Raw genomic sequence first — 17,014 nt, forward strand, 5'->3', positions numbered from 1 at the left:
TGCCTTGCCCAGAGGTTAGACACTTACCCTAACAGATTGCGGAACGTCACGTGGCGCCTTTACCAACATGGCGGCATCGAACGCTTCAATGTGACGTCACATCCACCTGCAATACCTTTTCTTTTGAATTGCTGTATGTTAAAATGTAAAATAAATACATCCACCAGGGTCCATACAAATTATTCAGCGCCGTGTTTACAAGTAAGGGTTGAAAGCGTGTCACTTAAATTTGTGCGGCTTATAAAATTGGACAGCTTCCGGTAACGTGACGCCGTGTCAAGGGTCATTTCCGGTGACGTCATTAACATGGCTGTCTGCATGGATGAGTCTCATGCATTGCAGAGTGTGGATTAGAAGAGGTAACCATTGCGGGCGATAGATATGTGGTCTTCTAGCATGATCAACCTTACCGAGGCTTTTCACAAAGCTGTGATTGTGGCCTTTGCACGGATATTATAGACACCACATGCAGCTGATCTCCCTGCTTTCTGAATCACACCTATCAGAAAGAGAGGGATTGTTGATCTATATTATCTATCATGAAGTTGTTTGTGTGGGATGGTAATAATTGTGCTTCTATGCAGTGTTTGAAAACTGTGCTGCGGCCCTGTCATGGGTCACATCTGTTATAGATATCTAGATAAGCCAGGGACGTGATTCATGTGTCATTCCTTTAGGTCCTACAATGGGCATGTCACTGTGTTGTAATTCTGCCTGGATTATACCTTTTTAAAGGGGGTTTCCAAGATTTTTATGCTGATGATATATCCTAAGGCTATATAATAATAATAATAATAATCTATGGGGTGTGACACCCAGGACACCCGATCAGCTGTTTGAGAAGGCACCGGTGCTTCTGTGAGCGCCGGGTCATTCTCTCTGCTTTTCCTAGGCCTAGTGATGACACGTTCATGTGTCGCATGGCCTAAGAGCAGCTCAGCCCCATACCACGCACAGCCGCTATACAATGTACGGTGCTGTGCATGATGAGCGGTGCTCACAGGAGCGCCGGTGCCTTCTCCAACCTTGGTGTCTTGTCTTCGCTGCATTATACATTGGAATACGGATCCTCAGGTGGAGAGGGATCAACTTGGGGATGTGCACCCCAAAAAAAGCTACGAGGAAGAGTGCTGTGGCCACTTCTCGACTCTACTGAAGGTGCCTTCTCAAACAGCCGATCGGCACAGGATAGGTCACCAGTTAAAAATTCCTGGAAAACCCTTTTAAAGGAATTTTTCCATAAACAACACAAAAATATCATCGCTGGGGATCCCACTAATCATTAGAATGAGGTTCCCCTGTGTGAATGGAGCATTGATGCATATTTGTGACTACTGATCCATTCACTATTTGGGACTTATTGAGATAGCCAAGTGCCATCTTGGTAGTCCAGTAGAAGTGAATAGACCGGTAGCCAGGCATGTGCATCACACACCTTCACACAAGTCATTCAGGGACCCTCAGGCTGAATTCAGGTAAATTTATATCAGTAAGGCCTCATGCACATGAACGCATTTTCTTTTCGTGGCCGTTCAGTTTTTTTTGCGGACCGTATGCAGAACCATTCATTTCAATGGGTCAGCAAAAAACCTGAAGTTACTCTGTCTGCATTCCGTTTCCGTATGTCTGTATTTCCGTTCCGCATTACGGACAAGGATAGGACTGTTCTATTAGGGGCCAGCTGTTCCGTTTCGCAAAATACGGAATGCACACGCATGTCATCTGTATTTTTTGCGGATCCGGTTTTTGTGGAGTCCCCACTGAGATAAGGTGTTATGGAAAGTCTTGAGCCTCATTTTGGCCAACAATTGGTCATGGAAATCACTGAAGAAAAAATAGTTGATACATGTTCCAAATGTAAGAACAATTCTTTAGATTTTCCCTGGGATCAGTCATTGGTGGTCTTATTTAAAGCATCACAAAGTTTTGATATATCATAGATAGATATTGAAAGCTGTAATCATTGTGTTCAGACCACCCACCAATCTCTAGAACGAGGTCAGAGACGCTTATCATGCTCTCTATCCTTGCTGCACGAGACAGGCCCCATAGACATTTATGGGTCCTCTGCAGTGAGGAGAAAGCACATGATATATATAAGCTTCTCTTCCCTCATGCTGGGGATTGGTGGTGCTCTCAGCACTCAGACCTCCACAATCTAGACTTTTCATATGTCTCTATGACATATCTAAAGTTTTTTGAAAAGTTTGTGACACTGTAAGTCTATTCTGTGCTATAGTTTTGAGTACAATATGTGTTTTCATTCTTTTATTCTGTCCTTTTTTTGCCCATGTTTCCTATATTATAACAGGTCTTGCTTTTTAGCGACCCAACGGTCACCTGTTAAATGACAGTGTATCTTATTATGGTGTGGTGGTCCCTGGTTGTGATGAAATATAACCTGCAATAGTCTGGAGTGTTTGGTTAGAAGCACACAATGTACCTCCAGGTAGTTCCTAACAGTAGAAATATCTTTTTAATAAAATTATTTCGCAATATTGACTTATTTCTAATTTATCTTTCTCAGGACCAAACACAGCATGGAAGACGTGGGGGGCCAGAAAAGCTTCCCTGATGATCAGGCAAAGATAAATACCACTGAACTTGAAAATATGGAAGAAGACAACATAGCAGATGCCAGTAAGCCGGATAAAGATGAGACCAAAGCACATGGTGAAGCCGTTGAGCTCCAGGAAGATGTTCCAAAAAGTGGAGATGGCACAGAGTGTATGGAAGATGGGGCGGCAGCAAGTGAAACTGCAGCTGAGATGTGTGATGATTCAGAGGAAACTCATGACGCTGGAATGTATAGATATATTAAGGATGATCTTTTCACATCAGAGATTTTCAAAGTAGAGATCCAAAACTTGCCAAAGTATATTGGCTTCAATGACGTGAAGAAGTTCCTTGCAAAATATGGATTACATCCTCATAAAATTAAACTCATGCACAAGCAAACGTTTGCATTTGTAACTTTTAAAAGTCAGGAGGAAAGGGACAAAGCTATGAGAGTCGTACATGGGGTGATGTGGAAGAACAGAGCATTGTCTGTCCGGCTTGCAAAACCCAAAGCTGATCCTATAATGAAGAAGAGAAAACAAGATGACGATGAAAAGGAACAGTCAGATAGTAAGAGGAAGGCTGTGCAGGAGAACGCTCCAGAGGAGCCCCTCAGCAAGCAGATTGCAGATGTGGTGACTCCTCTGTGGAAGGTTCCATATGAAGAGCAACTGAAAATGAAAGAGCAAGAATGTGAACACGTGCTGCAGAGGCTCACAAAGTAATTCTAACATCATCTAAACTGTATTATGACCAGCTACATATAGCACATGTAGAAGTTTATCACCACGGGACAGAAGGAGAACACTTACCATTCAAGTACTTAAAGGAAAAATATTAGCAATCCAAATCTCTTTCTTTCATACTGAAGAAATAAACATTTTGATTTAGGATATTAAAGGGGTTGTCTACTTTTTACTATTGATGACCTATCCTCGGGATAGATAATCAATATGAAATGGGCAGAGGTCTGACACCTGGCACCCCTGACGATCAGCCGTTTGAAGAGGGGGCAGTGCTCGTACGCCGCTGCCTTCTCTTCTCTGTTTACCTGCTCGCTGCAGCAATTGCAGAGGCGAGCAGTGTAATTACAACTGGGGCTTCCCTATTCCCTTCTATAGGATGGCTCCATCCTATTCACTTCAACAGACGGGAGCTGTCCTATAGAAGTGAATGGGGACATCTTAGTTGTAATTACACTGCCCGCCACTGGAATTGCTGCGGCGAGCAGTTATACAGAGAAGACAGCACCCATACGAGCGCTGGCTTCTCTTCAAACAACAAATTGGCAGGGTGCCAGGTGTCGGACATCCGACAATCTGATATTGATGACCTATCCTGAGGATAGGTCGTCAATAGTAAAAGGCGGACAACCCATTTAAGACCCTGAAAATCTCTGCCATTGGAAACTGCAATGTTATCCCTTAAAGTAATATGGATCTCCATTAGGGCAGGTTGGAAACATATTTATTTTGTAGACTTAAGAACACTTTAAAGGGGTTGTCCGGGATCAAGATTGTTTTAAAAAAAAAAGTTAAATCACTGTTAATAGTGGATTGAAGCCCCCCCCCCAGATGTTTTTAGGTATTTTTACACTTCAGCTGGGCTCCTACAGTCCCCCACTGATTGTTTACCTCTATGTTTATGTGTGCGGTAACTTCCAGCGCAGCATCGCGTTGTTTCCTTCTTGCAGCCGTCCCCCTAATTCATATGCCGCCTCCTGCCGCAACTATTCCTCCCTCTTAGTCACGCCCCTAAGCACCTCCTGGCTCAGTCCCTCCATCCTTGCTAAGAATACGCCCTGCCCGGTGACGTCACCGGACCAGAGGGGCAGGGCTTGGCGCAATGTGTTGCCGCCTAGTTTCCGCCCCTCAGTGCGCTCTGCATAATCACTGAGGCTGGCGGTGACGTCGCCGGGCTCCCTGCGAAGCGGAAGGAGAGGCTTCGCTCTGCAGAAAGGGAATCTTTGAAAAGTGGCACTTCCGGCAGAGAAAACGGGGCATCAGAAAAGTCTTGCAAAGGTACGACAGGACTGTATGTAATATTTGTGCTTGGTGTTCACTTACAGCAATGTCCCCAATCCCGGACAACCCCTTTAATGAGTACTTACAGTCGAAAATGCTGTTTTTTATTGTGATCCATTTTGCAACTCTTCCAGTATAAAAATCTGCCTGTGAATTGCAGAGGGCAGATGCAATTCTATTTTTGTCTTGCAGCATGTCCCCAATGGTGTAACCTATTAACATTTCGTTAAGGGAGTCGCCAGCGACCTCCCTATACAGCTATATACATAGACACCTAGCTGTAGTCCATGATTAAAATGCTGTTTTTCTGAGGCTCCGTTCTTGAATTTTTTTTCTAATATGCAAAGTAGGCATACATGACAGCTAAGCTCCACATTCTGTAGTCAGCCCCTGCCTCCCAGCTTTACCACTGTCTGGCCCTGTCAATCAAACCATAGAGGGAGGGCTGGTCACAGAAAGGAGTGGAGTTTGAGTGTAACAAGAGCAACTGCGATGCCCTTATTGCACAAAACACCAAATTTGCATATTTGGAAAAAATAGATTTCAGGGATGGAGCCTAAGATCAACAAAAGAAAAACCGTGTTTTAATTGGGAGAACCACAGCGATGTGTCTGTGCAAGCGGTTTGATAGGCAGGTGGCTGGTGACAGATTCCCTTTAAAGTAAATCAGATCCTGGAAGCTGAACGATTTAGGAAGGTACAGGCTTTTTTTTCCACATAGCTGATTTGTTACACACGATTAAGTGTGCAAGATATCTGTGTCTATGGAGCATGTTGATGAATATTATCATTTTTTCTCCCCAGGGAAATTGGAAGCAATAACAAGGCGCTCTTACCATGGTTATTTGTACAAAAACAGAAATACAACAAAGTATGCTGCCCCTTAGAAACAATAAGGCCTTCTCCTGTTCAGGTACTTTTATTTTTATTTTCTCCCTTTTTCTATGCTGTGATGACCTGAGATGATTTTGCTATACTGAATAAAACATTTGCAGAGCACCTCTTGATTCATGTGACAAACCATGGTGTTTGCGGTGTATGGATTGTGGAGGTGTCCTATCTGTAATAAATATACTGGTTGGTTAAACTTCCTAACTTAGCTTAACTTTAGCTAGTAATACATTTAAAGGGATTCTGTCACCTCGTTTTAGCTTATAGAGCTGTGGACATGCAGATTGCCGCTAGCATGTCTGCAATATACCTGTCCCATAAAGCAGTGTCCTTTTATTGTGTTTAAAAAATTATTTTAGAGATATGTAAATGAGCCTTGTAAGGTGCCCAAGGGGTTGTACTAACCTTCTTGGTGCCCAGCCACGCCCCCCCTGTGAAGGAGCCCAGCACCGCCTGCATCCTCCGAATATCCTCCTTTCTTCACAGATTGCTGTAATTTTGTGATGCGCAGAACACTATACCGGCACTGCGCATGTGCGAGCTCGCGCATCGCGAGATTACGGCAATCTAACTATGAAGAATGGAGGAGATTCGCAGGACGCAGGCGGTGCTGGGCTCCTTCACAGGGGGACGTGGCTGGGCACCAAGAAGGTTAGTACAGCCCCTTGGGCTCCTTACAAGGCTCATTTACATATCTCTAAAATAATTTTTTAAACACAATAAAAGGACACTGCCCTATAGGACAGGTATATTTCGGACATGCTAGTGGTGATCTAGCCGTGCATGTCCGCAGCTCTATAAGCTAAAACGAGGTGACAGAATACCTTTAAGGCTACTTTCCACATCTGCGCTTTCACTTCCCCTATTGAGATCTGTCATAGGATCTCAATAGCGGGGGAAAACGCTTCGGTTTTGTCCCCATTCATTGTCAATGAGGACAAAACTGAACGAAACGGAGTGCACAAGAATGCATTCCGTTCCGTTTGGCTGCATCCCCATCGCGGACAGAATAATGGTGCAAGCAGTGTTTTTATGTCCGCGATGTGGTGTGGAGCAAGATCCGTCATGACACACAATGTAAGTCAACGGTGGTGGCTCCGTTTACTTGGGCACAATAGAAAACGGATCCGTCCCCCATTGACTTTCAGGTGTTCATGACGGATCCGTCTTGGCTATTTTGAAGATAATACAACCGGATCCGTTCATAACGGACGCAGACGGTTGTATTATCGTGACAGAAGCGTTTTTGCTGATCCATGACGGATCCAGCAAAAACGCTGGTTTGAAAGTAGCCTAACATGGCAAATGGAAAAGTATTGGCCATGTTGGATTTCAACTGCCTGATCTTTTTGTTCTTGGGGAAAATAAACTGCTGCCAGAGGTGTCTGAGAGCGACTTTCTCCCGTCTTCCCATTCAGGACGCATGCATGCTATGCTGAGCTGACATGTATGGAACGGGGGGGCAACAGGAGAGAGAGCTGTTGGCTGGCATCTATGCGTATGGACATACATAGTATTTTTGTCTTTTGTATAAATGCCTTTGTATTTCTCTCAGACAGAGTATAGGAACAAATGTGAATTTCTGATTGGTACTGGTGCCAATAATGAAGAGAAGACTGTGGGATTTCGACTGGGAAAGTACAAAGGAGGAACTTGTGCAGTTGTGGAGCCGTTTGACACTATTCACATTCCCTGTATTACCAAGAAGGTTGTCAAGGCTTTTCAAGAATATATTAGGTATTAGGGACTTTTTAAAATCCTACTGTTCTGCAAAGTAGTCACCAATGTTGGATTACTTTTAAACATTGTAGTTTTAAGCCCATTTTCTCATCCGTCTCATTGGGGGACACAGGCATTGAGCATGGGTATAGCTGTTGCCGCTAGGAGGCGGACACTAAGCACAAAGTGTAAGCTCCTCCCTCTTCAGCTATACGCTTCCTACAGGGACCAAGCTAAATCAGTTTTAGCTTAGTGTCTGTAGGAGGCAGACCTCCCTGCGTTGTAGGTCTGCAGATTTTTTTTTATTTATTTTTTATTTTTTCTTCTTTCATTCTTTAGCGGGAAGCTTCAGGCAGTCCATAAAACTGCCTGCACTCCCACCCTGGAAATGGGAGACCAGGGGGTGACCCAAACCCCCTGCTGCTTCCCGTGCTCCAGAAGAAAAGGAGGACCAGAGGTTCCTGTAAAAACCTCCTGTCTCCTGCCATCATTCGCTTCACCACGGCCGACCACCGCAAGTCCCCTCTGTTTCCGTTATAGCGTCCCTCACCAAGGGGCCGAACACCGAAGGTGGTGATCTGGCTGGAGCCAGGGGGGCAGAAGACGCCGGACAGGTGAGTATAAAGTTTGGAGACTGCCCATAGTGCCCCCCCTCCAGTACCCTCTCCTCCTCCTCCTCCGCCTCCTCCTCCTCCTTGAAGAGGCATCAAGGACGGTTATCTTTACGTGCCCATATGCGTCAGTCATCAGAGGTTTCTCCGGTTTGCAGTGGGTCCATTTCACTACCAGTTTGTAGCCCTCCCGTTCGGCCTCTCCACGGCTCCGAGGGTCTTTACGAAGGTTCTTTATCTATTGATAAAGGCTGTGTGCCGAAACGCATAATTAATATGAAATAAAGAAGAAATTTAATTTCAAGCATAACAGCGGTTGCTGGGATTCTTTTACCTTTACGAAGGTTCTGACGGCAGTCGTGGCCCTGCTCCATGCCAGAGGGATCGTGACGATCCCTTACTTAGACGACATCCTGGTGGACATCCAGGTCCGTCGTTCCAGGGGACGGTGGATAGCTTGAACATTGTTTTAGACACCCTGGAGCGCTTTGGATGGATCCTGAACAGGCAGAAGTCTTGTCTTTATCCATCACAGCGGTTTACTTATCTGGGCATGGTACTGGACACTTGTCATGCCAAGGTGTTCTTGCCTTTGGAAAAACTATCCGCTCTCCATCTTCAGATTCTCCCCTTGTTCCGGTTTCCATTCGACGCTGCATGCGCGGGCTCTGGGGCACATGGTCTCTGCCTTCGAAGCAGTTCCCTATGCTCAATTCCATACCAGAATGCTTCAGCGAGCCATTCTGCTCAGCTGGGATCGCTCCCCAGTCTTCTTGGACCGGCCAATGCGTCTCCTTGCCCCAGTGTGCCGGGCCCTCAGATGGTGGATGGTCTTTGATGTTGACGTCGGGTTTCTCGTTCCTCCCTCTCCGTTGGAAGGTGTTAACAACGGATGCAAGGGTTGGGGGGGGGGGGGGGGGGGGTGTTGGAAAATCTCTGTTCAAAGGGTATGGTCACGCGAGGAGCGCTCCATTCCTGTTCTGGAGTTGAGGGCGATTCGGCTCTCTGCGACATTGGGCCAACCATCTCAGGGGCTGTCCGCTGCGGGTTCAGTCCGACAACTCCACGGTGGTGGCGTACACCAAGGAGGCACTAGGAGCCCGGCAGTCATGGCGGAGACAGCGCTGATTCTCAGCTGGGTGGAGAAAAATGTTCCGGCACTGTCGGCAGTTCACATACCCGGCGTCGACAGCTGGATCGCAGACTTCCTTAGCCGGGAGCGTCTCGATCCCGGCGAGTGGGCTCTTCACCCGCAGGTCTTTCAAGCCATCTGCGAGAGGTGGAGTCGCGCGGTCCAGGGACCCCACACTGGTGATGCCGTGGAGTCGGTTCACGTTTACTTGCGTGTTCCTGCCTCTTCCTCTTGCACGTCTTCTCCGGAAGATCAGGTCCGAGGGACTGCACATCATTCTGGTGGCCCCAGATTGGCCGCGCAGGGTGTGGCACGTATTCCTAGTCGCCCTTCTTGCCGACGAACCTTGGCGTCTTCCTCTCCGGGAGGGCCTGATGTCGCAGGGGCCGATCTTCAACCCACATTTAGGGTCGCTACATTTAACGGCATGGCTGTTGAAGCTGCCGTACTGAAAGCTCAGGGTTTTTCTGATGCGGTGGTCCAAACTATGATTTCGGGCCAGGAAGCCGTCGTCTTCTGGAATCTACCACCGGTCCTGGAAGTCCTACTTTAGTTGGTGCGAGCAGCAACAGCTGACTACCGTTTGTATTTCTTTGCCGCGACTTTTTGCTTTCCTGCAGTCGGGCATGGACTTGGGGCTGGCTCTCATCACTGTCAAAGGGCAAGTGTCTGCTCTCTCCATTCATTTTCAGCGGAATTTAGCTTCACTTTCGGCGGTTCAGACTTTTCTGCAGGGGGTGGCACATGCTTCCGCCCCCTTTCCGTCTTCCATTGGATCCTTGGGATCTTAATCTAGTGCTCAACGCTCTCCAATCTTCTCGGTTTGAGCCTTTGCAGCAGGTGTCACTGAGCTTCCTGTCTTATAAGGTGGCTTTCTCGTGCATGGCATTGGGGGACACAGCACCATGGGTATATGTCCAACTACCACTAGGAGGCGACACTAGACATAAAAAGTGTTGGCTCCTCCCCGTTGGGCTATACCCTCTCCACAGACACTAGGCAGCCCAGTTTTGTTCTAGTGTCCATAGGAGGCAGACCTGACCTGCTTTTTTGTGCAGGTCATCCTGCTACTTTTTTATTTTATTTTTTCTTTAATCATTTTTTCTTTCTCTGCAGGTTTCGGCCTGCGGCAGGGGTGGCTCCATCGTGTTCCACTTTAGTTGCCCCCCTGCGGGCGCGTACTCAGGTACCTGGCAGCCACCCAGTCCCCAAATCTGCTTCCGCAGTGGAATTCCGGTAGTCCCACGGTTCCCGTGTTGAGTCCGCCGAGGGGGTGGTTACTGCTGCGCCTGAAGACGTCTGAGGGTGAGTATGTTAGTTTAGGGTCTCCCTCCCTCCCGGGCCTGGGTGCGTTCCCTCCTCTCCCCCTTTCCCCCATATTTGATACAGCTCCATTGCTGTGTGGGAGCCTTGCCTCTGATAAGTGCCTTACCTCTGATACAGCAGGTTGTAGGTTCAGGCCCCAACAGTCACTTTTAACTCTCTGCTGTATCCTGGCCCCAGAAGCCCCCTGGCCTTCCGTTTTTCTCTCTCTGGGGGTCGCTTCTTCTGTTCTCCCCCCCACCTGGCCCCCGTTCGTCGCGGCTTCTCTGGGGCACTATCGCGATCGCGGCCGTTTTTTGGGCCGCGCTCCACTAATTTAGTCCCCGGCTTTTCGGGCCTACTAGGCCGCAACTTCCCGCCCACTTTCTGACCTTCCCGGGCTAACTCTATCACCTCCCCTCCGTGGGGGGAGCCTGGGAGGGGCCTCTCCTGCCTGCCAGTCCAGCCCCAGGTTCCTTCTCTCTCTCTGAGGGACGTTTCTTCCTCCGGCTGTCGGCTCCTGCACTCTCCGGTCGCCATCTTCTGGTCTCCAGCTTGGGGTGCGCTGCACAGTTACTGGGGTCTGGTAGGCAGCCTCTGGCTGAATTTCCCCACAGGCTCTTTTCCTTCCCTCCCCTCTCTTTTGCTGCATTCTCCTGCAGCCCTTCCACTGCTCTATAGCTGCTGCAGCACCTCTTGGGGGACGTGACATCCGGGGTCAGATAGGACAGCCCTGCTGCTCTATGGGGCCTCCTCTCCCAGCCTCCCTATCGGATCGCCACGTATTTACGTGCGTCCGTTGTCTTCAGAGGTTTCCACGTGGTCGCCTTGTCCCCCCTCCCACCCTTTTGTGTGTAGGTCCCCCCTGAGTGGGCTTCCTCCATGTCGTTCCATGGGAACCTTGCCTGACTCGCCCAATCCCTGGCGGAGTCACTGGAGCGCTACCTACAAATTGCGGTCTCCTTCCCCCCCCCCCCCTGAGCCACGCTCACGCTCAGATACTGGGTCACACAAGGAGTAGCCCATGGACCAACCTCGGGTGGTCTCAACTAGCTTCCACCCCTCCTCGGCATCCTCGGGCCCCCCAGGACAGGCCGGAGGCTGGTGACGAAGCCTTCTCTGTCAGTTGCCTCTGGGGACACCTCTGCACCGATTCCCTCGGAACAGAGCATCAGGCGGTCTTCCACTGTGCAGAATCCCTCTGCGTGGTCAAGTCAAACGTGCATGGTGGTACCTACCCTACCAGGTTTGGTGCCCCTCTAGTGGACTTTCGGATGGCGCTCTCCTGCCTGCACAGGTAATTATCGCACAGGTAAGGCAGCCGTCACCGTGCTTAGCAACTGGGACACCTACGCGGTGTCTCTGGTATGTACGCCCTCGTAGGCTGTGCACGACAGACCTTCCTGGTTCCCCTATCCAGGGGCTATGTTCTAGGCAAGCTGATAATTCAGGCAAACGCCACTTGTAGGGTTGGCTCCCCTTCTCGGCCTCTAAAGGTTCTTTTGTAGTGCCTGTACCAGAGAATACAGGCCGGCTTCTATGCTGTGGCGATTACATCTGTCTGTTTCCAGCTGCCTTGTTACTTTCGCAGGTAGAGTTCCTGCTGACTGGTTAGATGTTCCATGCGGCACTATTTCCCCCTACCGGGCGAAATACACAGGCTGCCTTCAATTGCCGTAGCAATTGCACCTGTCTGTTTCCAGCCACCTTGCTCCCTTCATGGGTAGAGTCCCTACACCATCTCCTGATGCTGTATCCAATATCCCTGGCGGGCTCTATTGTGTTCCGTGCGGCACTATTTCTCCCTTCTCGGCGAGATTTAGAGGCCACTCTCAATTGCTGTGCAATTGCCTCTGTTTGGTTCTAGTGGGCACCAGGCTGCCCCCTTGTGCCCTTCATTTTTATTTAACTTCTCTATCTCCAGGAGCTGTTGCCGTTGCTCCTGTCGGGCCTTATGGTGTTCCTTGCGGCACTTTTTCTCCCTTACTGGACGAGATATTGAGGCCACTTTGTAGTGCCGTTGCCACTGCAACCTCATCTAGTGTGCACCAAACAGCCATCTTACTCCCTTCTTAGGTGAGTTCCTGCACCGTCTCTGATGCTGCAGCCGTTACACCTGTCGGGCTCTATGGTGTGACATGCGGCCCTGTTTCCCTCTTTCAGGTGAAATAGAGGGCATTCTTCATTTGCCATTGCACTTACCTAGTTGTGGTGTGCACCTGTCGTTCCTTGTGGTACCGTGCGGCCCTATTTTTCCCGAGCGAAATATAGGTGCCATAGCTAACGTGGCAGCCGTTGCACTTCTCTGGTCCTAGGGTGCTCCATGTGGCCACATCGCTCTAATCTTAGACCTAGTACCTCTGCCATCTCCAGATGCTGTACCCATTGCACCTCGCTGGTCGTATCTCTTCACTACACAGCCTTTTTTCTACCTTACAGGTTGAGGACCTGTACCCTCCAAATGCGGTCGCATTCCTGGATGCTGTGGCTTTGTTTCCACCCTCCTTGGTGTGCAACATGCAGCCACTTTACCTCGGTTTTGGGTTTTTAGTCCCCACGTGCTGGGCCCTATGGTGCAATCTGTGGCCCATACGGTTTCTGTATTACTGGGTGCTTCCTTCCCCGGGCTCTACTCTGTGCTGCGGATGTTGGTCACTTCCCTTTTCGGCCATCCTGGTTCAGCACGAACATGGTAGCCATATCTGGCAGGGGTGGGCCAGCCCAACCTCCTCCTTGTCGGTCTATTACTGCTTCTGGTGTACCCAGTATATGACTGATCTGTTCTGATCTGGTGGGTGGTCCACATACAACCACGCTCCCTACACTATGGCCTGGTGGTTGTTGGTTTTTTGTGCTAGGGTTGCTATTGCCATCCCTATCAAATACTACTTTTGGCTGCACTCCGCGTTCCCCATATTATAAAGGAGCACCGCGTTGTTTTCTATTACAGGGCGGACCATTCCTGGTGGAGTACAGTGATCTCCACTGGATCTTCTCCTTTTTGGGATACGTAGCTTGCTGAGCACCGGCCGCTGCAGCAGTTTTCGGCCATCACTGGATGTCCTCCGCCACACGGAATCCTCCTGGGGTCAGCGACATATCCTCGCTGGACGTCCTCCCTGATGAGTCAGGGACAGAACCACTGAGCGTCACACACCTGCCTGGTAGGTGAATTTTCTGCTGATTGCTCTGACATAGGACAGGGTTCCGTAGTTCCTTCTGGGTCCGGGTGTTCCCTTATATCTATGCTTAGTTGTACTATCTATCAGAGGGCAGTCCATCGGGACCTTGCTATTGTCTGCGCCCATCCGGTACTCTCTCCCCCTGGGAGCCTTCTGTATGTCGGTCGCAGCTGGTTTCTACATTTCGTGTAGTCACTCCCGCTTCTTTTATAGCGACTTCACCATTCCTTATGCATATGGGCGTCTGTTGTTTTAGTGGTACAACCCAAGCCGCTGTATTTGCCCTCCCCGGGACAATGTATGCTGATTGCTAGCCACTATTCTTTGAATGGCTAGTTGTCCATGGCCAATTCCTTCCCATAGGGTGGTTCTTTTCATTTTTTCTTGGATATTCTGGTTTTTGTTGTCCTCTGGTGGTTCGGTTCCTTGTGAGCCCATTGCGGGTACTCCTTTCTGGAGTCCCTGTCCCCGTTCATTTGACCACACAGATTCTGTAGGATAATCGTTGTTTGGGAGGGGCCTGGGTTGATTGTTCCCCTTGCGGGTTCCAATAGCCTTTTGGACCTCATGGGGTTCATGTCTGTCTTTCCATCCTCCCACTTCAAGTACCTGGTATTGAGTGGTTTAGTGCTACGGTTTGCATTTCCACCTTATGGTCTCCTTCGGGAGGGACTTCCTCCTGTTTGAAGAGCCTTCCTCCTTAGACTGTTGGGAGTACTTTCCTTCTCCTTCCATGTCTCTCAGTCCAGTGTGTCCCTGCTGAGATTTCCTGGGCCTGCATCTCCCTGATACTTCATTTGGCCGGAGTTTCTCCGGTCTTGCGCTTCTCAGCGATATTTTGTTTTCAGAGGCTCGTTCCTCATCTCCTGATTTTGGGATGCAGGTCTTCTCTTATTTTTTTCTTTTTACCTGGCCCTTACTTCCTACCTCCTCCCTTTCCAAAGGTTGGCGGTTTCCCTTAGCGCCTTTGGGGGTTTTCACTTTCCAATAGGACGTTTAACTTCATCACCTGCTTTGCAGTGGGGGGAGTCCTGCTCCCTTCATATGTGAGCCTTGCTATGGCTTCCCTCACTCCAGTGTGCCCCTGCTGAGATTCCTGGGCTTGCATCTGGTTCCCTTCTTCCCTGATGATTAGTTTCGCCAGAGTTTCTCCGGTCTTGCGCTTCTCAGCGATATTTTGTTTTCAGAGGCTCGTTCCTCGTCTCCTGGTTGGGGATGCAGGTCTTGTCTTTTCTCTTTTCCTGGTTTTTACTTTCAACCCCCTCCCCTTCCAGGGGTCGGCGGTTTCCCTTAGCGCCTTTTAGGATTTTTTCCTTTCAATAGGGCGATTTAATTTTTTCACCTGCTTTGAGGTGAGAGGAGACCCGCTCCACTCACATGTGAGCCTTGCTATAGCTTCATTCTCTCGTTTGGCCTTCAGTGATTCCAATTTCCCTTGCTCCCCTGGCCCTTCAGGGGTTCTCCTCAGGGTGTCTGTGCTTTCGCCTGAGGCAATTGGGATGTTGGGTAGATCCGATACGCGACGCTGTCCTACTTTCCCTCCAGCCTTCGGCTGAGCTGGGTGTTCCTTTGCCTTCTTCTTGCATTTGGGACCTTCTCCCAGGCATTTGTCCTGGGGTGCTGGCAGTCGTCACTGTGGCCTCCGAGTTTCTCCCTTGTTATGAGGCTTCCTGCTTATTCCGTGCTTTTCTCCTGTTGGGTCACATGGTTCTCCCGCACCTGTATGCCCACAGGTGGCATGGTTGTTCTTCCCACCCTCGGGGACTGCTTTGGGACGTCCCATGGTGCTGTGTCCCCCAATGCCATGCACGAGAAAATTGGATTTTTTGTACTCACCGTAAAATCCTTTTCTCGTAGTAGGCATTGGGGGACACAGATCCCTCCCTATGTTGTTTTACTTCAGCTTCTCCGGGCTGGTCTCTTGATCTTTCCCGGTACGGGAGTTGTTGGTTCCTTGCCTTTCTTCTCTCTCCTACTGCTTTTGGTACAAACTGAGCTGCCTAGTGTCTGTGGAGAGGGTATAGCCCAACGGGGAGGAGCCAACACTTTTTATGTCTAGTGTCGCCTCCTAGTGGTAGTTGGACATATACCCATGGTGCTGTGTCCCCCAATGCCTACTACGAGAAAAGGATTTTACGGTGAGTACAAAAAATCCAATTTTTTTGGTTGCAATTACTTCTATCCTTCTATAGAGTGTCGAAACTTGCGGCTCTGTCATGTCAGTCGCCCTTCCTGATCCTCCATCAGGATAAGGTGAGTCTTTGCCCTGTGCAGTCCTTCCTGCCGAAGGTGGTGCCGGAATTCCATCTAAATTAAGAGATTGTTCTCCCTTCATTTTGTCCGGACCCATCTCATCCTTGGGAGCAGTTGCTCCATACCCTGGATTTGGTACGAGACGTTCGAGTCTATCTGTCCGAGACGGCATCTTTCCGGCGAATGGATTCCCTGTTTGTGATTCCAGAGTGCCCGAGACGAGGGCTGGCAGCGTCAAAGACTTCCATTTCCCGATGGATTCGTTTTGCTATTGTGGAAGCGTACTGCGTTAAGGACCGGGCCACGCCCTTCCGCCCTGCTTTGTAATGTCCCATGGTCAAAGCCTGTGTCCCCCAATGAGACCGATGAGAAAACTCGATTTTTGTACTTGCCGTAAAATCTGTTTCTCTTCCGTTCATTGGGGGACACAGCTCCCACCCGTTATTTTGTTTAAGGGCCTTTTCGGGCCTGTGTGGTTCTGGGTTTGTACATAGTGTGATTTTTCTTGTCTGGCTTCTCCTACTGCTTTTGCACTAACTGATTTAGCTTAGTCCCTGTAGGAAGGGTATAACTGAAGGGGGGAGCTCACACCTTTTGTGCTTAGTGTCCGCCTCCTAGTGGCAACAGCTATACCGCAGGGTCAAGCCTGTGTCCCCCAATGAGTGGAAGAGAAACAGATTTTACGGTAAGTACAAAAATCTAGTTTTTGTTTTTATTTTAAACATGCTATAATGCATTTCTAGTGAACAGATTACATTTAGACTGTGATATAGATAATTTTATTCAGCAAATTTTATGCCTAAAGGACCATTTACATGGCACTATTAACAAGGGCAACAGATCTTACTGTATAAACAGAGATCTGCTGCCCAGAAACAATGAATGTGTATGAAGACAGCAGTAGCAATCGCTCATCCCCATGCAGTGGAGGTGATTGCTGATGAGCAGGCAGTTATCTGAAAGGAACGGTGTTGTCCTGATAATTGCCTGCTCAGTCGGCCCATGTAAACGCTAGACACAGCTTATGATAAGGTTATGCACTTGTCTGGCATCCATAGGACATAGAAACACAGAATCCATTGTTTTTCTATCCAGTGCTGATCCCAACTGCTACCGTCAGACACAAAATTGTTCCAATAGTAAACTATTGAGGGGCACATATGGGAAGGGACCTTGTACAATCTAACTGTATGTGTGTTTATTCTAGGGCATCACCATATGTAGTCTACAGTCCAGAGACATATGAGGGTCACTGGAAGCAGCTCACAGTCAGGACGAGCAGAAAAGATCATGTTATGGCCATAGTGTATTTTCATCCGCAGGTATAGAAACTTTCTTTTA

General features: G+C 48.8%; 1 protein-coding gene across 1 annotated transcript in view; it reads left to right on the plus strand.

Moving 5' to 3' along the window:
* The first annotated feature begins 277 nt into the window (after positions 1 to 277).
* Positions 278 to 17,014, plus strand: part of TRMT2A (tRNA methyltransferase 2 homolog A) — a 66,429-nt gene continuing 49,692 nt past the window's right edge. The window contains exons 1-5 of the mRNA XM_040416307.1: positions 278 to 359; positions 2,528 to 3,280; positions 5,388 to 5,496; positions 7,030 to 7,211; positions 16,881 to 16,995. Coding sequence (XP_040272241.1) covers positions 2,541 to 3,280; positions 5,388 to 5,496; positions 7,030 to 7,211; positions 16,881 to 16,995 — 1,146 coding nt within the window. The 5' untranslated portion in view covers positions 278 to 359; positions 2,528 to 2,540. The remainder of the gene's footprint in view (positions 360 to 2,527; positions 3,281 to 5,387; positions 5,497 to 7,029; positions 7,212 to 16,880; positions 16,996 to 17,014) is intronic.

This window comes from Bufo bufo, chromosome 2 (genome assembly GCF_905171765.1).
Source record: "Bufo bufo chromosome 2, aBufBuf1.1, whole genome shotgun sequence".
In the NCBI taxonomy this organism is placed as follows: Eukaryota; Metazoa; Chordata; class Amphibia; order Anura; family Bufonidae; genus Bufo; species Bufo bufo.